The following is a 25670-nucleotide window of genomic DNA, read 5'->3' as shown; positions in this document are numbered from 1 at the left end:
GAATATCTTATCTTATCTTATCCTACTTTCTTGACGTTTCTGATAATGTGATATATTAATTTTATGTTATTCTTTTGAACTAAAAGTGGCATAGGCATTAAAACAATCACTTGTCAGTGAACCAGACAAGTACTTAAATCCTACTTTGAGAAAATGCCACTTACCTTTCTTCTTAAACAGCCAGTAAGACAGTGGGAAAAATGACATGAGGATGAGAGCATATAAACCTCCAACGCCCCCCTCAGAGTCACTAGGGATGACCACAGAGTTAAAAACCGACATACTGAACACAGGTGAGGGATCACGATCACTGCTCAGCATGTGTGTGCTATGAGAACGCTATATTCAGTGGCAGAGCCGGATCGCCCCTCCTGTGGGCGTAATCACACTCACTTAAATCGAGTTTAGAGGTACTTGTACTTTTACTTTTACTCCATTTTATGCTAATTTACACTTCTACTTCTACTTTACACAACAATTCAGAAGGAAATATTGAAGTTCTTACTTACATTTATTTGATATTTTTTATTTATTACTTATTTTGGAGATTAAATAATAAATAAAATATACTATAATATAATACTATACTATTGATTGGTGAAATTCACAAACTTCCCAGCAGTATTTATAGAAAAAATAAGCCCTAACTTTACCCGCTGCAATATTAAATAATGTATTAATAACTATAATACAACAATGATATACATTATTCTGAAATGAGCTGTTCTGCATAATGAGTACTTATATTTAGTACTATACTACTATATTACTATATTCTAATACTACTTTATTTTTAGGCTTTTGGACTTTTATTTATTTACTACTTTACTACTTCTATTTGAGTAAAAGGTCTAAGCACTTCTTCCACCACTGATACACACCCATACACATTAACAAACACATGTCGTCATGTACCACCTGTTTTGATAAGGCGTGTGTTGTTTTTCCCTCATGATCTAGCTGCTATTGTAAAGGTTTACCAAAAAGCCACCCACTATCAATTAACTATTCAGCTGGCATGAATGAGGCCCTTTATATCATTTGTTTATGTATAGTCTGTGGACTGACAGTATGTCTTATAAACTAGAGTTGTTGCATTAGTTGCTGTTATGCCCCACGGCAAGACACAATACACGTGGAACAGCAACATGCGTGGGTCAGTACAGCATACAAACAACATGTGTGGTTACAGTAAATAGCAACACCACTGTTTAAAGATACAGGGATAATAATGTAGGAAATTTCCAATTTTTGACTCGGCAAGCAAGAGTCAAAAACAATGCAAGTACAAAACCACTCTTGTATGCTGGGTTCGAAATAAACAATATATTATTTATACAACGAATCGAATACAGAATGAGTGAACTTTGAATTTCACAGTTCCAGCGAGCAGGTGTTGGATGGCTAGAAACCTACTGGGAGAGAAGAAAGAGAATGGGAAAGAAGGTTGTGAGGGAAGAAAGACAGACCAACAGACTGTAAGAGAGGAAAGAGAATTACAAAATAATACAGGAGGTCTGAATTTGGTAAGGGTGCATTAGGAAAACTCAGGCTTCAGAAAGGAATTACAAATAGAAATGCATCGAGAAAGTCACCTTTCTCATGAACACACACTGGGTCACTGGACGCAAGTAAAGCAAGTGCAACTTCAATCAACCTCCACTAGAGGTCAGTGTAGATTAAAGTATTTACATATATTTCAAAGTGTTTCAAACTCACACTCTCACACACACACACACACACACACACACACACTGGCTTTTTCTTTCACACATACAGTTGCTTTCACACACTTAAATGTGCAGAGAATGTTCTGGTGACTTTCAAATGTTCTTTAAATATCCACTAAACTGATAACATCATGCAGCAGTTTGGAGTTTGTGCCAAGTCTGTAACACCATCTCATCAACATTAAGTCCTCAACCGAACCTTTAAGAGAGCAGTTTATATAGCCTGGCATGCAGCCGGATACTCTGGTGGTTGGTAATAGGAGGTATTAACTGAAGAGTCACAGGTTCAATTTGCATCACAGGAAGAAGACCTGTAATAAGACCTTTAGCAGTACACTGACCTGACATGGCTGACCTGTTCTAGCAGTGCAGCAAAATGTCTGACTTCACACTTTAAAATGCGTGGACGTACAATACAAAACAAACTCCTAGTAACAGCATGTGCAACATCTTCTCGGAAACCAACTGCCAACTGAATTTATCATTGATCATTTTGACTGACTCATGCCAGTCCAGTTGAGGACAAATGCTGTTGCTAGGCTCATCTGTTTTTGTCTCAGTGGACAACAGGACAACAGGACGATGACGTGGAGTTGCCGCTACGCTGATTCAGCAGCTAATCAAAAGGCACAAAATGATCCAACCTATACCAAAGGACAAATCTTCCTGTACTGCACACACAAAACCTGCAAGGTCACAGAGGATGGAAAGCACACTATTGTTGAACAAGCATAAAATGCATTTAAAGCACACAATCACACGCAAACGAGACGAACATCAGGAATCTATACTGACACATAGGGTGCTTGTTTAGTCAATATGTGCCACCAAATGTTTACATTAGGGAATAAGATACAATGTACATAACTGTGAGCGGTACAGAAAGACTGGAGATCCTATTAAAATGGCTAATTAATTTTTAATTATAAGGGGACTAAATGGGAGAGGAGAGGAGAGGAGAGGAGAAAAGAGGAGAGGGGATGAGAGGAAAGGGGAGGAGAGGAGACAGGAAAGGAGTGAAAGCAGTGATTGTCTCTGACAGCCAGGCAGAGTCAAACGCTCTATTGTGTTAAACCTGTCAACTGTCACCAAAGAGAGCGAGCGAGGGAGAAATAGACTGACAGAGGGAGACAGAGAGAGAGAGGCTGTCGTCATGGACACGACACATAGCATCAATTCCCCCCAGGTTTGGGTGCACACGAAGCCGTGCATACACCTTTCCCATCTATTTTCACTCAGCTCCATGTATCGGTAAAAACGATACAGACAGGCATTCACATTTCATCTATTATATTGTGGGTGGTGAGCGCATTGATCCAGCATGCATATAACACGGTAACACACATTGAAACACACAGACACACACACACACACATACTTTACCACACAGTTAAGTTTCTACACTGCTGTCTTTCCGATATTACCACACCTTGTGGACATGACAAACCTTATTATCATGGCTGTGCAGGCTATGGCTCCCATTAGTATTCTGCACATTAGGCAAACAGACAGATACAAATACATGCAAACATGCAGAGTGAGGTTTTTTCATAGATGCTTCCCAGAGGATAATTGCTTGTAATCCTTCTCCTGCTTATCTACCATCTTTGAAGTAAGTATACTGTACATTTGTCTGAAGAAATTTATATTTCTCAGTTGGATAAATCAATCCTTGCCCGCAGGAATATGACCGGTCACAATCAGGATCAGCGATTGTTTTCTAGTTTTCTCAATATGTATACCATTCACTATTGACCTCATTGTTTGTCCACTTATGTGACCCATCAGCTGTCCTCTCTGTCCTTTACAGTGCCTGTCTCAAGCTAATAAAACTGTGAAAGTGTATGCTAGTGTCCTCAGGCTTAAAAGGTTGGTTCATCTAAACTACATTAAACATATTTTACAAGTATTTAACCATGCAGCAATGTGTCTGCCACCAATTTGCACCAATTTTTTTTTTAAAAATGGTGCATGCTTTCTATAAACAATGTCTCCATTACTATGAAAAATCCACAGACCTGGTTGTAAAGCGTCATTGGAGCTACTTTCTGCTGAACAAATACTGTAGCTGTTGACATTGAGCTCTGTTGATTATCCAGACTAAGAAGGACACTGATTCTGTGGCATGTTGTTGAATTTTTAGTAGTATTTTTCAATGTCGTGCACACTGCAAACACAATTACATTCACATCCATTGTATTTGTATGTGTGATTAAAGGCAGAAGGTTCACAAACAGATATTACAAAACCTGGGCAAATAAAACCAAAGTGGGGCTTAAAATCACTCGTTCATTTACTATTCCCTATATACAGTAACAGATACTCAATAGTTTATAGTGAGCAGTTAACTAAGATTTTGGACACAATCACCATTATTTTGGATTATCACTGACGGGTACGGTCACAGTAACATGTTGATTTTTTCATTGCTTTCACACTTTGTTTCTGCCACAAGAGGCAATGTAACTAATTTGACAGTTTCTCTTGTGAGAATCTATTTCATGTATTCTTTCTTCTTACTTTGCCCTAACTCTAACTGTAGTCACTATCATTGATTTTTTTTACGTTTTATCTATACTAATTTCAAAGTTTTACAAGTCCTTTTGGTAAAAACCTCAAAGGCCAACTACTGTCTTCAACCTTTAATAGAAGTGTGATTAGCTCGCTGAATAGCTGTAACCCTACATGCTTATTGAGTGCAGAGCAATCTGCATCACTACCTGTTTTTTTCACTAATTTGACTGATCCTTGGTACATCTCACTTATTATTTGAGCCTCTTAGTCATGCACACCTGGATATGCTTGCATGTGTGTGTTAATGTGCAGGGTGTTCTTATATGGCTCAAAAACATATATGCCACACATGCTGTGCAAGGCAAAATCAATGTGACAAAACTGAACTTGTATGCATTGTATTAACACAGAGTTAACACAGAATTGGTGAACCTTAACTAAAATGCTCAACAACAAAAAAAAAACACGGTGAGTAAGAAAGTGCTTGAATCCTGGAAAACTGCTACAGAGAGAACACACACACACACACACACACACACACAGGAACACACACCTGATAAAATTGCTTGTGTGTCACATGCTCTTTTTTCACCAAGGCAGGCTATAACACAGGTCATGACGTGTCACACAGTGTGGAGTGGGCCTCCACAGCTATAAATAGCCCTGAGAGGAATCAGATTTGGAGAACCGGAGGCGGGAACTGATGCGATCACACATAACCGTATGTGTGTGAAAGCGTACATACACGTGTGCACGCACACACAAAAGACTTGGATTTGAGGAAATGGAGTCAGACTGACATCATGCACACTTGGAGACCGACGGGCTGACAAAACAGCGGAAAGGCAGCAGAACAGAGGGCGGGAACAGACTGAAAACACCACTACGACTGAGTGGTGGGTGCAGTCCCATCGAGGCGACTACCTGGTGAAAAAAACAGGGAGGAGCTAACTGCGGTGATGATGAGAAGGATGATGACAAGATGGTGGAACTGGTGCAATTATCAGTTGTGATGTGAATGATGACGACAAAGGGAACAAAAATAAACCAAAGATGTAACGTACAATGTGTGTGTAATACATCAAGTCCAATATTCATTTGTGCTCTGAACATACAGCCAACATACAGGACATCCCAATATTAATAACACATGAAATCAGACCACTTGTGTATTATAGATCACTGTAGTGTATATTCTATTGGTCCATATGATAATGATTTGAATATGTTTGACTTTCACCAAGGCCATGAAAAAAATCAAATAACTGGAGGACCCCCAGGATGGAGAAGATGCAGTGTATTCCCGAGTAAAGTAGCAGCTACTCAAACAAAATGGTATAATATTAAACTGCTTGACAACCAAGAGGGTTAAGCTAAAACATGTTGCTTATTCTTCATAGTAGGAGGTAAAGAAGCTAATCACTGCTTCTGAAGTGGTTCCTACATGAAACACAAGCACATTATGAGAAAACCTTTGTAGATTTTTAAACATTCGTGGGAACCTTTGCATTCTTTTCCTACAAAACACAGAAATATGTATGATCTTTTTTGAAGTGAATGGTGTTACAATACAACATACAAAACATCACATACGGTTCAAATTTCTGTTTCCTGCAATGATTTCAAGAGTGTGTTTGTGTGTCTGTCTGTGTGCACATCTCATCTTGTCTGCTGTGTATGTTGAACTCTCTGTTTCCCAAACACATATAAAAGACATATCACTCACAAATGTGACACACAGACAGCCACCCAGAGGCATGGTTATACACACACACACACACACACACACACACACACAGATGTTACTAAAGTACATAAACTGACTGACAGACATCAAGTTGATGGTGAAGCGAAAAAGATGACAGACGAGTGCCACTCACGAAATTGACAAGCAAGTGACACATTTACAGTAATAGAGAGACGTTGAGCATTGTTGTCAGTCAAGAGCAGCAGTGATGAAGTCTCTCAGCGGGGAAAGATATATTTATTCATTTATTTCGTTTTTTTTCCTTCAATAAGTTTGTTTTTTATAGTTTTTTCATTTTAATTTTGTACCTTTATTCATCCAAAGTCTGACAGCGACAGAATTAGGGGCCAGAAATAAAAGAGAAGCAGTGAGGAAGAGATGTGAGAAAAGAGACAAACATGCTGGTGTTTATGCTTGAAATATTTGTGTAGAAAAAATAGACGCAAAATATTATTTAGGAACTCTCTTTACCTTTGTAACCTTAGTAGGTTTGTAACTTCTTTCAACTTCCTCCTTTTTTCTGGTTTGGGCTTAACTGTACTTCCTTTTCCCTCTTCATGTATCACTTCACCGGCAAACACTCTTATCAACAATCCTTTTCCTCCCTCCTCACCTTCATCTACCTCCCCTTCTACTTCCCCTTCATTTCCTCTCTCTCACCCTCTTCACACTCTCCCCTGCTCCCCCTCTGTCACGTTGACTAGAGGTCAGTGGCACAGTCTCTGAAGGTCGTCTCTGTCCGAGGTCTGGCGTCCTCATGCCTGAACGGCTGAGTAGAACAGACAGCTCTGTCCCAGTTGGGGACCATCAGACTTTTAGTGACTCTGACCACAGGCCTCCCTGGTGAATAGGCCCAATGTGCATCCTTTCTTTGTTACCATCCATTGCCGTCCATTACAAAGAGTGTGACACAGAGAGCGATATAGAAGCAAGAGCATATTGGAGAAGCTGGAAGATGAATGGAATAAATGTAATCGAATGTTCCTTTAAATGAATCCAAAATTCCAATAGGCAGAGTTTGGAAATGGTTTTGTGGTGAGAAAACAACACAAACAAAATTCCTTTTTCCAATTATTATTTGGATCATGGTAACAGCTTTCCAATCTTCCTGAGGTACCAAATGAAGTAAAGTCTTCAATGATGTTCATATTTATCTATTTCTTTGTAAGCCTAGACCAATATTATAATAATCTATAGTGTCTCGTGTCACAGCTCACTTGCTCCCACATACAGTATAGTTGCTTATCATCATAAGCATCATAAGAAAATCTACACTATCTGTTAGAACTGAAAGAAAAACTATTTCCATATGTGATTGATCATTTCAATTATTTTTCAAGCAAGAATGCAAAGGGAAACAAGTAAATTGACTCATATCACCCCAGTGCCACTTCCAGCAAAACATGGGCTCTTTACAAGTAAATGTATGGTCACAGTATGAATACTCGCTCTGTTTTCCATTCGTTCTATTGAAGCTCTAAAGATGGACAAATTCAAGCCTGCATTTTCTGTTCCACTGTGATCTCCAGCCTGCTCAAGCAGATTTGCAGGTCAGAGTTCACTTTTTTCAACTTTGACCAAATGGATGTGCTCGGTCAGCCAATAGAAATTCTGCTGCACTGTGTTTGGAAATGGCTAATGTCAGAGTCTGTTTTCTATGTCCCTTCTCTCCAGCCACATTCCCTATTCCCCAGATCCCTTCATTTCCATTTTCCATCCATCCACCAGATGCCCTGCTTTACCTTGCAAGCCACTGTATCTGAACCTGACCCCTACTCGAACCCTGTAACTTCCTGTCCGCCTACTTGTACCTGTAGACATGTAAATAAGACAGGTAGGTGCAGGTCTACCTGTCTTTCTGTACCTGACTGTCAGCCTATACACGCTTTCACTTTGGAAATAAATCACTGAACTGCTCCTGTCTGCCTGTTTCATTTGCATTTGGGTCCTTCCCCTGCTGTTTCACACTCACCCGCCATGACAGATAAGTTATTATCCTAGCTTGTTTCTTCACTATTTTTAGTAGATTATCACACTAACAGACTAAAAAGTGCAACATCACTCACACTGTTTATAGTTTTTCATCGCTTTAATGAATATTTATTTATTACCTGCATCAGAGTACGGGGAAATTTAGTTTATTGGAAACATAATGTGAACATAAATAAAATCCCACCCATAACTAGTTATATGCTTATACTGTTATGTGTATGTATATATAAGAACGACAGTTATTATATGTACACAACTCTATAATAATCAGTTTGTTATAACAGCACTACCTAAGGTGCTCGTCTATGTGTATAAGGCTGCAAAAACAAACATATAATTTAAGAATTCAAGAATGAACTTTGCATTGAAAGTAAAAAGTCAGGTTTACTGTGCTCAGATCCATACAGTAGTGGTAGTGTAACTAAGAGATCTCTGGGGCATTTAATAGCTATAGTTAGCTTAGATTTATTCACTGCTCTGATAGCTATAGTTAGCAGTAAATTTATCCACCTGCCAAGAGAACTTGTCAACCAAAGATGGAAAATACACTTCCATTGAGTTACTTAGGCTTTAATGACTGAGAGCCTGGCTGGAAAGAGCTGATTAGAAAATTAATTATTTATCAAAATACTACTAAAAATTTCCCCTGAAAACTGAAAAATTGAGAACAAGTCATTAAGGTGTAAATTGAATGTTCTGAATTTCAAATCAGGGCTATAAGTCTTTATATATGAGTGCATCTGTGTGTGTGTGGGGGGGGCTTCTCAGTGCATATGTACTGTATGTGTGGGCCGGGTTGAGTTAATACATGTCTGTCTGTCTGTGTGTGTGGTGGGGGTTTGAATTTTGGTCTGGCAATGATGCAGATGCAGACAGAGGTATTTCCCTGTGCAAACAAATGTTGCACAGAACGTGCAGTTGGAGCACTATTATTATCATTAGCAATATTGTGCATTACATTAACTTTCTTTATGTATTTAACTTTTTATTATACATAATTAGCACATTCTGTATGATGCATTCTTGTTTCTGTGCCCCTGTGAGCTTGATGTACATTATAATGGATAATTTCTTAAAGTAATGGACGTTACAGTCTACAAAACTACAAAAACTATATACTCAGCAAGTTTTAAATATGGAGGGAAAAAATCTAATCACAGCAACACAATGTAACTGTTTAATATATGGAAACTTTCCATTAAGCCTACTTGATAAGTTGAAGGTTAAAAGGAACAGATGGAGGACAATTGAAGTCCCTGTTAGTGAAGCTGAGTTTCAGCACCATGGACAGAGACACAGAGAGAAAGAGAGAAAGAGAATTAACAAAGCCAGCACGTTTATCTGACATTGACAAAATAAACTGGTGAAATTGAGATTAGTCAACTTTGTCCTTGAAATCCTTGTGTGTGCTACCCTTTTATGCCTTTGGGTGTTCCTCCTTAATTAATTCAACATTAACTACTTAATTAATAACTTAATTAACTATCTTTTGTTGAACTGGTAAAACTCATGTATAAGGTTATATCCAGTGTCTTTGTATTGGTTATCCACACACACACAAACAACAAATAAATAAATGCAACCTCTCTTCTTAAGAAAAGACATAAAGATGTTTTATGTATACAAACTGACTTTTTCCATTCCTTTGTAACAAGCAAAACAACCTTTACTTCTCATAAAACCAGAAACACTGCAAAACTGGCAAAACATCCAAATGTATTGTTAGTTTTCCAACATCTAAATAAATGTAATCGAACATTGTGCCAGAAGAGAGAAAACTCCACAACAAAAACAAAAATGACATGTCTTTGAGAACAGAGGGCATACTGACTTTGGGATTCAGGACAGAGATGAAAGCAGCCAAAGCTTTACTCCTATGAGATATTCTACTGCAGCTTGTGACACAGTGAGACCCAAGCTGCTGGTTGCAGCTCTACTGTATACACTGGGAGCTGCTACAAAGACCCACTCTGAATAGTTTAAGGTAAACAGAACAGAGGATTATGATTTTACTAATTTAACACTGGTTATGAAAAAAGGTTTATTCGCTTTCCTGTCTGTTATCAAGTAGCAGCTGCCGCATGTAAATGGAAAAAACAAGTTTTCCAACTAGAGGCTAATTATAAGATATCAGCCACACCCTCTATTTAACTACAAAGTCAATATTTTTGCCTCAATAGCTGATTTTAGTAGCTGATTGTATTTCCTCTTCTAATGTTGACATTTCCTATCCATGTAGGAGGTGTATTACCAACATATTCAGGATACTGTGTGCTATAGTTGCAGTCAGGTCTTCTTTTAACACATTATTTTAGGAATAAAATAATGGTGCTAGAGTCAAAAACAGTTTTAAAAAATAAGAAAGAAAGATTGTGAGTCTGTTGCCAAGTGCTCAGCAATCGATACTCCTTATTTTCTGAAATTGGTGTTTTCGGGGCCTCAGTACATCTACTGATGGCTGCTAAAAATCAACCAAAATTCAGGGTTTACAACAACCTTCAGAAACCTGAGTGAAGTCATGTCTATATTCTGTGAACCTAACATATCAAAGCCATATATACATTCACTCATTGGAAATCACAAGGTCTCATGCTGGTTGAAATGTATCAATCCCTTCTTGTGATAAAAGATGCCCTACAAAGAGAAAGATCAAAATATCAAAAATAAAACCTTTTCCATCAGTTTCTCCTCTTCTCTGCACGTCAAATTAATCTTTCCTCCTTTCTCCACCAGTCACACCTAGTTTTGCCCCCACCACCCTCCAAACTCAGACTGTTACTAATAGGGGTTTATTTTTAGCACATGTGAGGTGTGTGTATACACATGATGGATGAAGGTGATGTTTCACATCTCTCTCGTAAGGGGGAGAAAGGTGAGGAAGGGACGGATGGAGGTGACGAGAGCAGAGGTTGAAAGAGGGGGTGGGTCAAGAAGCAGGTTTGTGAGCGAGGACCCATGCTGGGAGAGCTGTTACTACACAGAAAGTGTGGAGCAGGAGGGTGTCGGGCTGCTAGAGGGACAAGGCTTCCACCTGAAATCCTCCCTGGAATAGAAAACTGACCTACAAGCAGCTGAAGATCAACAGGCCACTCTGCACCAAATGATAGCGTTCTTCTTCAGCGAGATGAGGGATGACAGAAACAGCTTGATGCACTGTACCATCCAATTACAATACAGCTTTGGGCGAAAAATGAAATTTAATTACATATCATTTCCAGCTTTTTTCTTTCCCCTGGTATCTCTTAAGAGTTGGTCAGAGGTGAGTAGCCTGTAACCTGTTTTAAATCATGTTGGAAGTGCATATATGGAGCAATTGCATATAGAGATATAGACATCAGAGCACCTGACGGGCAGAGCAAGCTAGAGCACTGACTTAATCAGCTTGGGACAGAGCGAAATGTGAACAGCATGGAGCAGATTAGGGCTAAAACAGTGGGATAGATGCCAGAGAAAACAAAGGATAAGAAAGCAAGCAACAGATACACAGAGGGATTATTCAGCATACAAGGAGTGCACAAATAACTACAAACCAACTGTCGCTTTTCCTTTAATAACTTGATCTGGAATGCCATTGCATGTGCATAAAATTGGCGGCACGTGGGGAACAGAATTTTTTAAATATAGATTTTTCAAAAAGGGGCTTTTTTCTGCACATGCTTTGACCTTGAACCTCCACAAGAAGTTTATTTTTAGGCCACTTTTTTATCTTGACTACGAACGTACGAGTCATGAGGTGTCAATAACAGACAGACATAGAGCGGATAATCAGTGCAAACGAGATAATTTAAGTGAGAATCTTCACATGTCTGGCGACAAAACAAGTGTGTTCTTAAAATGGATGTGAGCGCTCAGACGTGATAGGATTTGGCGTTTTTCTTTCTCCATCTATTCCCTTCCTGTCTTCTCACTCTGTCACGTTCTATCCTTCCTTTGCCTCGCTTTAAGATTTTTTTTATCATGTCACAGAACAGATTATCAAATGACAAAACAGTTGTCACAACTTGGCACTGCAGCCAGGCAAAATAATAATCTCAAATGAAGTGGAACAAAATCTTGTAAATGAATCCAAATATATCTCTCTGCTCCTGTCCTTAAAGTCACGTCTACCAAAACCCAAGGCCTCAGCACTGCTTCCTGCTGGGTTTATATATTGCCTATTGTGCATTGATAACAGCCAACAGAGTGTGTCCTCTTCGCCCCATTGTAAAGCACACAAGCAGGGGATTTTAGCTTGGAGTACGTTATCTTTATGGTAATGAACAATTCCCCTCCCGCTGTGATTACCATTACCACATGCTGTGATATAGCTTAGTACTCTCCATGCTCTCCAAAGACATGCACACGCAGTAACCCCTGCAAGCACTTGTCAGACTTTGCCACCACAGGCAGCCCATGTTTTATTCATTGAGGCTAAAATTTACGTTTAATGTCACATTTCGTCCAATGGCGAGGAAAGTGATGGACGGGTGTGTAATGACATTTGTCAGAGTCAAGAGGGAGGGTACGGTTAAACTTGATCAACTCTACAGGTGCATGAAGGAAATACATATACATACTCTTCACCTCAGCAACATGATGCAGCATCTGCTGGTTCAGCAGGAACCAGCAGGAATCCAACCCAGACTCCACACCAACAGCATTAGAAAGTTTTCATGATAAAATACAAAATGTAATAGCAGCACTATCTCATACACACAAATACACATAAAACTCAGCATCTCTGTGCTGGGGCCGATGCTTGGACCCAACATATTTTATTCATAGATGAAAGTTTGATAACAAAATCTCTTTGGTCATGGCCACGAGTGTGCTGCAAAGAGAATCAGCATTAAGGTACAAGAACTGAAAAACAGTCTGTGGAAATGTGTGTGTGTTTCTTTGTCAATCTGAGTCGATGAGTGTATTTCATGTGTGTGTACCCTCCCTGGTGTGGAAGTACACATGCCCATGCAACAAAGAGGTGAAGTAGCACATGTGGGAGGTATTCGGAGGTTATTAATTAGAAGGTAGAAAGTTCTAACGGCCTCTGGTGGAAGACTAAACCCAGTTTCATTTAGAAATATGTCAAAGCCCCTTACAAATGACTCCTGCTCTAAAGAAGGAAATTAATGTGACTATTTCTTGGTGCTCATATGTATACTGTGAAGTGCAGGTGAATGTTTCCTACAGTAAAATATGGAGGTGCAGTCATGAGAGTGTGCATTTTATAAAACAAATAAGTCACAGGAAGCTTGTCTGTCTGTACAAAAGTCTAACACAGGATCTGTTTTACCTGAAGAGAATTCTTATATCATAATATATTATGTATTTCTGCTCATTACACAGCTACCAGAGACATTAATCTTCAGACATGAAATATTGATTTAACTATTACAAGCTAAAGCAATTTGCAAGCCAAAACAACGTTTGTGAACAGTTACTGTGGAGTAAAGTTGTTAGGGCACAAAGTGTTGCACGTTAATTTGATTTAAAAACTTGAAAGTAAAATTACTGTGAAACAGTCCATTGTTATTGAGCACAAATATGACTAGAAAGTATTCAGTGGTCAAAGCTTGTAAACATGTTTAAAAAACATAGACAACTTGGATTGTTTGGGATTGATACTGATAAGGATAAAGATAATATTTTTTTGACTTGTTAAACACAGGTTAAACTACTTCTTTATTCTTCTTTTAACTTCTTGTTTTCATTATAATCACCTGAAAATAAGAATTGTTCTGTTTTTGTTACTTCAGAATGAGATGTTTTTATCTACAGCAGGAGCGGGTAGTCGTCTATGGAGTCCGATGGTAGCACAGAATTGACAAACCGAACACCGGCTCTAGATAGGCACCTTTGGCGTTTTTTGCAAGTTTTGTGTAGCAGGAGGATGAGGCGAGGGTGTTGTAATATGCATTTACACTGCTAGAGCCAACTTAATCTTACTGTGTCAGCAACAGACCCAAAGGCCATTTTTTTTCCCGATTCAATATTTTGTACACATATTTAGTTTCTCCTATGTGAGCAAACTAATTCATGGGTAATAAAGAGCACATGTGAATTGGATAAACAATCAAATTATGTGAAAGTCTAAAAAAATTGACATATTTCATCTGTTTTCATGTGGTATGAAGAGATTAGTCGACATTTAAAAGCCCCAAACAGGTGCGCCGTTTGATTGACATCTGTCTTACGTTCCTGTTAGTTCGGTCGACCTGAACTACAACTTCTTCATCATCTTTTTCATGCTCATTTCACAAAACCCGATGACTGCATGCCTGCTAGTCTCCTTTACCTATTGTATGAGACACTATAATGACACAAAGCAGAGGTGTGACACTGATGGGAACAGAAGGTACCGTAGAAGAGAAAGTACTGAAAGAAGAAGGAGGCCTGTGCTGTCAGCTTGGACTGTTTATGTTAGATAAGAGCACAGCTAAAGGACAGATCAATAGGGCTCACAGAGATTCTATACAGCCAAAGCCTCAACATCTACAGACTAAGATAGTGTCATGCAACAGAGTGAAGTGGAAAGGGAAGATACAGTAGTGTGTGTACAGTTGATGTATGTGAACTGGTATACTATATGTGTGTGGGCTGGCAAACAAGTTGAACAGTATTTAATACATCTTAATTGCACTAAACAGAGCTTGTCCCACTATTAAGTAAATTGACACAAACAAACAAAGCTCCAGGGCAGAGAAGGAGAAGAGGACACACACACACAAACACACACACACACACACACACACACACCAGCATGGTCTTGTTTCCCCTACAGAGGCTCATGAAACAAACTAATTAGTGGGCAAAGTATAGGGGCAAGAAGGAGGGTGACTACAAATGACAGTCATCAGTAATGCACTCGCACAAACACACACACCTACACACACACTCATATACAGAAACACCAAAGAGCTATAACCAGACACACTCAGGCTCCTAACCATTGTGTAGGTATATGGTGGGATATGCAGGGGGTTGTGATTATAGTTATAATTGATATAACAAATTATAGACACAAGAGCCTTTCTAGAAACAGTCACGGCTCAATAGGTGAAAATAAGAAAAAAAAGAATTTTTCAAACATGGTCTACTTTATCCAATGAGGTGGAATAAAAACACCAATTAACTTGGGACTTTTATTATTGTAATGTCTCCTTTTTTGCATAGGTTAAATCACTGTTTCATACACAGTTTGACGGCAGAGGAAATTCTGTCTCTCCATGCCTGACTTAAATGGCACGTCCCTCAGCACCTTGGCTCAGCCAAAAATGCCACAATACCCAAATACCAAATTCTGAATGGCCTTGATGAAATCCCTATGTAGCACAGCCATTATACAGTTCTGCCCTCACTGGCTCCCGTTGCACTGAAGCAGACATCTCTCTCTCTCTCTCTCTCTCTCTCTCTCTCCCCCATTGGAACAGACACACAGGAGCCAGTAGTCATGGTAACTCCATTCTGAGTAAACTTAAGGATGTGTATGTGTGCGCGCACACACAGACAGACAATGTTTTTAATAAATACTTCATGGATGGGAGCTGGTGAAGGGGCTTTGAGTCTCTGTAGCTAGTTAGCTGTCTAAACAGTGAGTAGTTTGTTTTGCAAGTAAATTGTCAAAATCCATGATTTACCAATGTTTCTATTTCCTTACAAGACTTTAGAGATGTGTGTGTATCTGCTTGTGTGTGGGCATGCTCGAGACACCCAACAGATGTCAGAAACATCAATTATTACAACCCTTTCATACGTTTTAATGGGCCAGAATTAGCAAATTAGCCCAATCTAAATTAGCCAATTACTCACATTGATTCAGATATCTCTGCTTCATTGTTTAATGAAACAATCCAATCCAAAGTTTGATTATGTGACTTTGTACTGTAATATTTTTTTGTTTAAAAAGGATAAGGCTGGGGTTATTCTGTATTTTTCTTATTGTCAACAAATCCTATGTAAACATCAAAACCAACAATGTGATGTGAAGTCAGTGTGTCAGTGCTTTCCAACTTCCCAACTCTGTCTGTTGTGTGCCTCTCCACACATGCATACAGGTCCAATTGCTGCTTTTAGTGCATGAACACGAAGCTCTGCAGATGTCAAAGTCTGAAGAGATAACAAGGAGAAAAGCCAAGGTGGAGATGATCAGTGCGGTTGTCACATTAGCATTCACACACTGCTCTATTGACAAGGTCATCTAAACTGCTTTATCTCCGCCTTCTAGCATGAACTGCTGGGATTCAATAGAAACACCATACTTTGTCATGTCTTCCCTAAGGCAATGTGAGCTGCTGCTCAATATCACTCACAATAAAGAAAAAGAGAAAAATGTGTGTAAAGCTTAGCAGCAGGCTGTCCATAGGCAATGTTATAGGAGGTGTTTCTGGCAAAGGACACTTTATTCAGCCAACACTAAGCTCAGTAGGACAAAGAGTGAGAGGACATAAAAGAAATAGGACCTTCAAGTAGAAAGATTTTTACTGAGCTTAAAGAACTTTTTTTTAATCTAAGTGCACAGATTAGCATTATAAAGTTGTGTGTAATTGTACAGTGGGAGCTAGGGAGGAGGATGGGTGAGTTGATGTCATACTGGGAGCTGGCTGAAGGGCTGGATAAAAGGCTGTGTGTGTCTTTCTCCCACTGTGAGATTCTCAATGGAGGTGGAATGCCACATGCTTCCAGAGGGCAATCTGTTTGACTGCCAGAGAGAGAGCAGGAGGAGAGAGAAGGACAGAGCTCTGAAAGAGGAGGAGGGAGTCAAAAGGCAGATAAAAAGAGGGAAAGAGTGAGTTCATTCAACCCCAACAGATTTCTTTCTAGCCATTCTCACTGTGCATGCTGATCATTAATTATATTATTTTGCATAAGCAAAGTGGAAAAAAAAAACATATGCCCACAAACATACATACAGATATGTACAGTACATATGAACATACATTATGCAGAGAATAATGACTGGAAAGATGTTTGATGTCTACGCTTTGTACTGTCTCTCTGTCTGGAGATAAAACAGAGCTCTCAGACATACTGTATACACACACAAGATACACACCATGGACACACACACACACACACACACACACACAGGCAAAACCTTCCAGTCCACTCACGATCTGAAAAAAATATGCTTGTTTTGGATCTATGCAAATCAGGAGTGCATCTGCTCTAGAATCATTCAAGTAGAAAATAAACTACAGCCACAGACACTGAATTAACCAAAAACAGAAACCATCCGAAAAAGATTAGAAAAAGATTGGAAACCACGCCGGGTCTATGAGCTCTGTACACCTCTGCTAAATACACAACAAACTCCACTGAAGATCCACTCCACTTGTAAAAGAAGTGGACCCACCAGCACCGGTGTGAAAGTGGAAGTTTTGGGTGCCTACCTTGGGTGAGCGTTCCCATGAGAAAGTGGTAGAAATAGCGAGCCACCTTGGTGAGCTGCCTCTTGCACCTTTTCCTGCACTGGCTCATCTTGGTGCAGCTGTGCTGGAGGTGGAGGTGATGATAGTGATGGTGGTTTTAGTCGGCTAGTCTGCCGGGGGAAGCAAGCTCTCAAGGTAGGAGGGGAGAAACAGAGCACTGTGTGTGTGAGTGTAGGTGTGTGTGTGTATATGGAAGTCTGATTGGCGCTGCCTCTTTTTTTCCTCCTCACTCACCCCCTTCTCTTTCTCTTCTCTCAGTCGTCCTCCCCCCTCTCTCCGTCTCTCCGCTCGTCTCTCTCCACCTGTAGGGCGCTGGCTGTCAATCAGCCAGCAGCACTCTGTCCCCTCCCTCTCACGTTCTGAGAAGCCCTGTTCTGGCCCATCATTGGTTAGGAGCAGAGCGTGCCGGAAAATTACGGACCGGCGCACATGTGAGAGTGTGTGTGAGAGAGTGTGTGTGTAGTGTGTGTGTGTGTGTATATGTGTGAGCAGTATACTACGAGCAGTCTGGCTTGAGTGGCAGGTGGTGGTTTTTCTCTAGCTGCACGGCACGCTCCACACATCTTGTTGATGTTTTTTTTAATATTTTTCCTCCACTCATGGCTCATAAAGAAGACAGCCTCTGAGAGTGTGTGTATCTGTGTATGTGTATTTGAGCCGGCAGGAGGTTGAGTAAAGTGACAGAGGAAACAAACCAAACCCATTAATTAGCATCACACACCGTCCTTCTCTGACTCTGACTTTCGCTTGCTCATTAATGGTATTCATAACACAGAGAGGAAAAGGAGGTGGAGAGAAGCAGCAAAAAGAAAAAAGTGAAGGTACACGAAGAGACAGATAGGGAGGTGGAGATGGGGCAAAAAGGGGAATGCATAATTAATACCTTTCCCTCCTTTCTCCAGTGTGGTAAAATTTAAAAAAGAGAGAAAAAGCTTGATAGGAGAAAGGGGTTTGTTGTACAAATACCAGCCCTCCCCAGCTGCTAATGAAGGGATTAGTATCTGCCAGCAGAGAGGGAGGAGCAGATAGAAGAGTGGAAGAGAGGGGAGGAGCTATAAAATCCTGTGGGATTGAGAAAGAAAGGTATTTATGTAAAGTCTTCAGCCATATCATTCTGCCTCCGCTCTCCACGCTTGCAGAGTCACAAAACAAGGAAACACACTCACCTCGTTTTACCTGTTGACACATTTTATTGTTTTTATATCTACAACTCTCGCATTACCCTACTGAACTGCTGCCACTCCACCTTTATCCCCTCTCTTTCTCCCTGATGCTGAATTAAAAGTGATTACCGTTACCACGGCAACACCAGACTCCATAGATTTTTCTGGCAGTCTGAGTGGCAGACGCACATACACACACTTACATACACGTACACACCTTTCTTTTCTTTAGGTCAGAGAGAAAAATCAATCAAACGTCAGGCAGATGCTACCTCTAAATGCTCTTGCTCTCCTTCCACAGGCTCTGCGCTCTCGTTCACATTTAGAAGTCACAGAGAGGGGTCAAAGCACAGGTGAGTGTTTGACAGGGAGTTGTTCTGGACTCTCAAGAGTCAATGCAATGCTGCCAGACAAAGTAACGAGTCCTGACTTGATAGTTGGATTCTGAACAAAGGGACTTAAGAACATGTGAGCGAGCAAATAGCAAAGAAATAGGTTTTTCTGACTCGTAAAGATCGTATAAGGATTATTCACTAATTATTCACTTTGACTTTTGCCTTCTCGCTTCAGTGATCTCTAATGACTCCGGTCAGGGTTAACTCCCCTGTTTTGGTGTGTGAATGCAGGGTTTCGTACATCACTGCAGGCAGTACTTATGTTGCCTATACTACTGTAACACTATGCAGTGTACGTAAGCTAACTTGTCAGGCACGTTAGCTCACAGCGGCTCTAATCTAAACTATGAATCACCTGATTACTTGTAAGTGAAAGAGGTTGTTTATTGTGGAGAACCCATAGAAAATGATCAGTATTAGTATTATTAATACTCAGTGTCAAAATTACTGAATTAATTAGTTACAGTTACTAGTTACTTCTCTCAAAAGTAACTGAATCACCATTTACTGCATATGAAAGTAATTATTTGAGAAAGTAACTTAACTGTTACTGTGGTCAGATTTTATCTATGAACATTCATACACCGATGCACAGCATCAGGAGCAATTTGGGGTTTAGTGCACTCTCACCTCTGTTGGCACTGGTTGTTTCTACAGTACTAGTCACTCAGAATTGCCCGCCGCCAACTAGCTGCCAGCCGGATATATCCGCTCATTCAAGTCAGATAAGGAAAGGCCTGTCATGGACCTGTCATGGACCAGCCGGCAAATCTAGGCGGCTACACCTGTATAGTTCAGGTCTGACGGAAGTTTGAGGAAAGCCCCCCGTTGCCACACAGTTGAGAACCAAATAAACGAGCCCACGGTGGATCTCGCCACAGCACAGAGACTACAGGTACATTTGTGATGACATTGGTGGGCAAGTGGACCAGACAGAAGTCAGCTGATCTTGTCTGCTCCCTGCAGCCCCTGTATTCATCATTCTGCCAGTATACTGTATGTCTGACTCTGACAACAGGTTATGAAATATTAGGTAATCCATGCTGCATTGCTCAACTACAACAGCAGTTATACCTATGAGAAATGCCACCTAGCAAAGAAGAAACAACAAAGCAACAAATTATATATAGAAGTATATTTATAGCCAGACTAATTCATGTAAATAAAGTTGTAAAACGAAAACATTTTCTCATAAAAGTATGCAAAATAATCTTTGCAGATGATCTGAGGCAGATGAAGATCAGCAGGACTGTAATCAATCAATGAATAATCATGTTTCAGCTTTAACTCAGCAGGCAGTTTTTTGGAAAGAAATGTGAGTGAAGCAAGCAAACTTATGATCAACACTGTTTACTTTCCTTTTCACAAAGACAAAATAACCACACACTTTCCTAGACGCAGCTCGTCTCCCTAAGCCTATGAATAATAGAGTCTGAGTCTCTGTAGCTCAAGAAAGAGAGCACACAGATACACACACACTTCCACATACACGTACTGAGGGGTAAAAACTTAAAACTGAAGCGACAGATTGAGTGATCAGTGTAGCATGAAGGATTACAGACTTGCAATGGCCACCATCTCCTACCACACGAGACACACACACACACACCTCACATACATACTTGTACGTAACTAAAATGTACAAGTAAAAAAAAAACTTAAATAAATAAAAACTGAAATAAACAGAGGAGAATCTGGATCAAAGTGGAAGGCAGATCATGTGGGTGCGAGTCAAAAGTGTTGAAGAACATAAACATTTTTAATCTGGTTTAACCACCAGCTTCTCTCTCTCTGAGCATGCAATTATCAACTGATCTTGAATGAGGTCGACAGAGTCAGTCAGTCTGCATAATATTGGAATCTTTCCCTGCCCTCTTTGATATAAAAGAAAATGATTTTATGAAAAACAAAATCCAGCATGTCTTTGAGTTCCTACCCACAGCCTGAAACTGTCATGCCGTGACACTATTTTTCTTCCTGTGTGTTGAAAGTCTGCAATACAGTTTATGTATTTGTTGTTCCCACACAATCCCTAAAACTAAGTGTTGTGTTTGATCAGATCCTAATTTGGGCATCTGACAAAGCAGGACAGCTGGTAAATAAAGCGACAAGTTGGGAAGTATTGATTGTGGGTGTTTGCTTTACCAGTGTACAATAATATCACAGATGTTGACGCCTGATGCCAGATGTTGAATTTGTCAGATCAATGTTGTTCGACGGTTGAAAAGAAAACTAAATGTTACCTTGTTGCCTTTTAAAAAATGTTTTGTGATTTTTTACATTTCTACATCATGTTCGGAAAAATAACAAAAAGCTAAAAGAAAAACACAAAAAAAAATCCTGTCACACACTGTAAAAAAGTATAAATGCATCTCTGGTTGTTCAAATGGACTCTTCTTGAGAATGTGCTAAAAACAGCCCCATTTGAACATGTCATGTCAACCATGTGCTACTCTGTTGTCAAATATAGTGATCTTTTTAAGGCTAGATATTATCATTATTTACTATTATTAGTAAATGAGGTACAAAGTTGTGGTATGTCGTTGCCACTGCTAGACTAAAGGTTTTTGAAACAAAAAATACAAAATTAAAATTAAAAAGCAACAAACTTGGTGTGAAATGTAATGTGATTGTATATATAATTGTGCATGTGACTCAGACTAGAAGTCAGAAGTATGTTTTCCTTCTACCTGAATGTTAGCTGTCACTCAGGGATGTGCCTTCTAACCAGAAAAGCTTTACATATTCAACCGCAGAATCACTGACACTGTGGGTAGAGCATGTCAGAATCTTAGCAGTGATATGACAGGTTTATGGAGGATGTAGAGAAGCTTGTTTCCAGCACTGAGGCACCATCAGTTGAGCCAACCAGACCCAGACAAACAAAAATAGTAGGAAGCAGTGTCAAAATGACACAATGTCAGGATTAGCTGGCTGTTATCAAGCAGGAAGATGAAGATTTCCAACGGGGGGTATTGAAGAAGGTGATTAGAAGAAGTGGAAAGGGGTGTGGCTGCTTCAGAACGAGAGATCTGTGTGTTGTTTTAAACACTGTGACACATGTCCAGGATTTGTGCCAAGACTCAGCCGTCTGTTCTCAGAGTATTTGTGTGTGTGTGTGTATGTTTTCTGTCCAGGAGTCTGAGTCACCAAGATGTCCAGGGTGTGAACCTAGCAAAGCCAAATCCAGGCTGCAGTCCATTAGGAACTATTACCCAGAAAAACAACACAAACAAAGATCACCTTACACGGCAGGCCCTTTTAGTACCAGTTATGTGCCAACAAAACCTTTTGTATTTAGTACTGAGGTATTTATTGACACTTGAATCAAATGCCAGCAACTCTTAATTGTATTCTTGAGCAGACTGAAAAATGGTCTAACAATGTCTTACAAGTGAAGTGATCAAAACATAAAAATGGACAGAGAGGCAGGACGGAAGGAGGAACACACTGGCAGACAGATGGAGAGGTCAAACCGACAAGAAGAAAGACGAGTTAAGTAGCACGCAGACTTGCTGTACCTTTGACCTGATGGTGAGGCTCTAGATCTGCAGGCTGTCTGAGTGATTGGATCCATCATTAAGATAGAGACCTTGGAGGCCTAAGACCTGCCCTGACCATGAAGTCACTGTCACAAACATCATCAAGCAGTCTGGAAATCTGGAGCTTTTTTGGCAGGTCAACAGGAGGATCAATGTGTTTGATTGACCTCACCTGCTTCCCTCTTGTTTTTTGTTTCTTTTCTTTTGTCTCTAAACTCAATTCAAGCCTTGATTAGTGAATGAGATTCGGATGCAGAGCAGAAATGTCGTGAAAGACAGAGTTTGTGTGTCTCTGTGCGTGTCTGTGTGTTTGCGAGGGACAACATAATGCTTTTCCTCAGATTTGGAATGGATGCAGCACTCTGTGTAAGCTGCCATATGAGCACAAAAGCACACAGGAATGTTGGAGGGCAGATGTGACACTGACACTCCACTCAAGTATCTGGCAAAGTCACACGTGCGCACACACACACACACACACACACACAGACATTTGTTTTTAACACTATTTATGTGGCAGGCAAAGGCACCAGCTGGTGAAACCCACTCAACACTCTATTCACTGAGAACATGTGACTGTGGATAGAAGGAGAGGAGAAAAGGGAGGAGGAGAGGGAGGAGCGAGAAAGAGGCACAGGTGGAAACACTCGTCTTCAGGGATGTGCGGTTCAGCCTTAAATACAAACATAAATGAAAAAAGGTTTTCACAGAGCTGAGACGGAGAGAAATTCTGGCCCCTACAACCTCTCCCGCTCCCTATCCACTCCTGCTCCTTTTGCACACTTTAATGGAAGATTTCCACCTTTCTAGAGCTGCAAACTGGCTTGCGGCGACTGGAAGTGGACCATAAAACTCTTGAACAGTGAGTCTGCACCGGTGCTGAAGCCATATTCACATTATTGTAGAATCTCCATTATGTAAGTGGTGTGTTGCAAAGGTCCTGCATTAATGTACTGTATGTATATGAAAGTTCAGACCAAACAAAGAACAGTTGTGCTACAGTTAACCACCTTCACTTTGTAGCCTGCGGATTTTGCTGAACTCATAACTTTATAAAACTTGCAGTGGTTTTATAGTAATTTGTCAAGAGGTGACCAAACGGCCACACTTCTGCAAAGAATCCTGCAGGGAGCAAAGTGACATTCACTGCACAAGAGTCTTGTTTTTATGCTTTTATATTAAAATTACTAAATCATTCTTGTTTGCCCCACACTGTAAGCAGGGATGACAGATACTGAAGTAAATATCATATACATTTTATAATATAAAGTTCCATTTTGCATTGTTTTCTTCATGCACATAAACCTTTTTTAACACTGCCTTTTTATGAATGGCTTCAGGCATAAAGCACAAAATATAAATAAGTCCCAAACTTAATACATTTGATTTGTCTTACACATATGTATCATTCGATTAAAATGAGCATAACTTGCAGACTGATTCACGGATGTTACCCGTTTACAGTCCATAAAATAATGTGATACAACAGCTCCATGGTGATGGATGTTTTCTGCTTATGGAGAGTGGCAAGTGCGTCCCACAATTTACCTGCTTATTTATACCCTCCCCTTTAATGTGCTGTGAGGTTCCTCCACAGCTGCAAGTATGACTTAATGCAGGATGACTGTCCATAGTGCAGTGCACGTCGGTAGAACTGGCTGAAAGTGGGTACAGCAGAAAAGTGGTAATTGCTCCTGACAGAATAACTCCTGAAAACCTTCAAACATCACACACTTTTGATTACCACTAGGCTGCCAGTAGTTTTTTGACTAAACTTTCATTTGTTTTATCAGTAGAAAACAGATTTAACATTATCTGATAAAATCGGAAGCTTTGTTAGCAGTAGATGTGTCCTACTAGTTTATACGCATATTGTAGGGCTGTAATCAACCATACAGTTTGCTGAGACTCTAACACACAATATATATTTTAATATCACAAACCCATTTCACAAACTTTCTCATTGGACATGATAATCGCTTTGGTATTCCACACAGTGATATCTAATAAAGAAGATGCAATATTGTTAGAATTTAGCACCTGCATTTTAGAATAGTTGCCTACTGCCAGCCATACCCATGTCTGTGCCTTGTTGATATTTAGCAACAGCACACTGATAGACTGTTAGATTTTAAATGAGATTGTAATGATTTGTTATTAAACAGTGTAGCACTGTATCCATTGGATGTCCAACGCCAGAGCATAAGCTCCATGATGCTGCTGCCATCTGCAGGCAAAAACCTGCACAGCAACAACTCCAGGAGAAGTCATCTGTTTTAAGGGCAAACAGATGGACTGAGAAAAGGCACAGGCAAAAATAAACTCATAAACTTCACACATACACACATGAATGTCTAACTTTTATGAAGACCAGGGAGGAGGGGACATTAATGAATTTGAAACACTGTAAGTAACTAATGATCCATGGCTCTTCCAGCTGGGAGACAAATATGACTATAGAGCACTTTAATTTGAATACTAATGAATATTCATTGAAAGCTGTTTTTAAGATAAGGAAATATGGATTTCAAAATAATTATTTTTGTATGTGTGTGTGATCAAATATGTGATGTCTGTCAGTATGCATCCTTTCATAGTTCTTCCATCCCTGGTCTGACCACTAATGGACAAGCTTTTGGGCATGAAGAGGGGCCTTCAGAGTTAAAATAGAGACTAGTCAACTTATGGAGACATACTGCATCAATTTTGGAATAGAGGATGTCTTAATAAACATATACAAAGATAAAATAAGAGTATTAACATATTTAAATGTGTCAGTTGTCAACTTTTATGTCAAATGACAAATGTAGCACTGAAAAAAATCAAGCAAAACGAGATCTACAAATAAATACACATAATATGCATTTAATGCTGAGAAATACAAACAGCCCTGATTTCTACTGGTTCAGCCTAAGAGGTACAACTAACAGAACAACTTGATCTGATATGATCACATCCTTTAAATGATGAGGGGGGGCAGAAATGACATCTGGTACTCCATAAATACAGTGTGTGGTGTTTACTGCTGGGTCCAGCATATTTAAAATAGCTGGCTGTACCAAACAGTGTACACCAGTAGAGGGCAGATACAGACCAGTAAAACCCCAGATTCTGTAGGTCTAAAAATATTGCATTAAAAACTCATAATTGTCCCTCATAGAAAGAAATCTTATATAATTT

The 25670-nt window shown here is 39.8% G+C and overlaps 1 protein-coding gene across 3 annotated transcripts in view; it reads right to left on the bottom strand.

Annotated features, from left to right (window-relative positions):
- The window catches only part of LOC118329465 (Kv channel-interacting protein 2-like), an 88709-nt gene that overhangs the window by 31405 nt on the left and 31634 nt on the right, over positions 1-25670 (bottom strand). The window contains exon 2 of one of the 3 annotated variants that reach the window (XM_035663667.1): positions 22541-22549. The exons of the other annotated variants lie outside the window; for them this stretch is intronic. Within the exon in view, the coding sequence (XP_035519560.1) occupies positions 22541-22549 (9 nt within the window). The remainder of the gene's footprint in view (positions 1-22540; positions 22550-25670) is intronic. 3 annotated transcript variants of the gene reach the window in all.

The sequence above is a fragment of the Morone saxatilis genome, unplaced genomic scaffold (assembly GCF_004916995.1).
Source record: "Morone saxatilis isolate NCDOM2014 unplaced genomic scaffold, NCSU_SB_2.0 Contig19, whole genome shotgun sequence".
NCBI classification, from domain to species: domain Eukaryota; kingdom Metazoa; phylum Chordata; class Actinopteri; family Moronidae; genus Morone; species Morone saxatilis.
The sequence above is the reverse complement of the archived record's forward strand: the minus strand, read 5'-3'. Positions and strand labels throughout refer to the sequence as shown.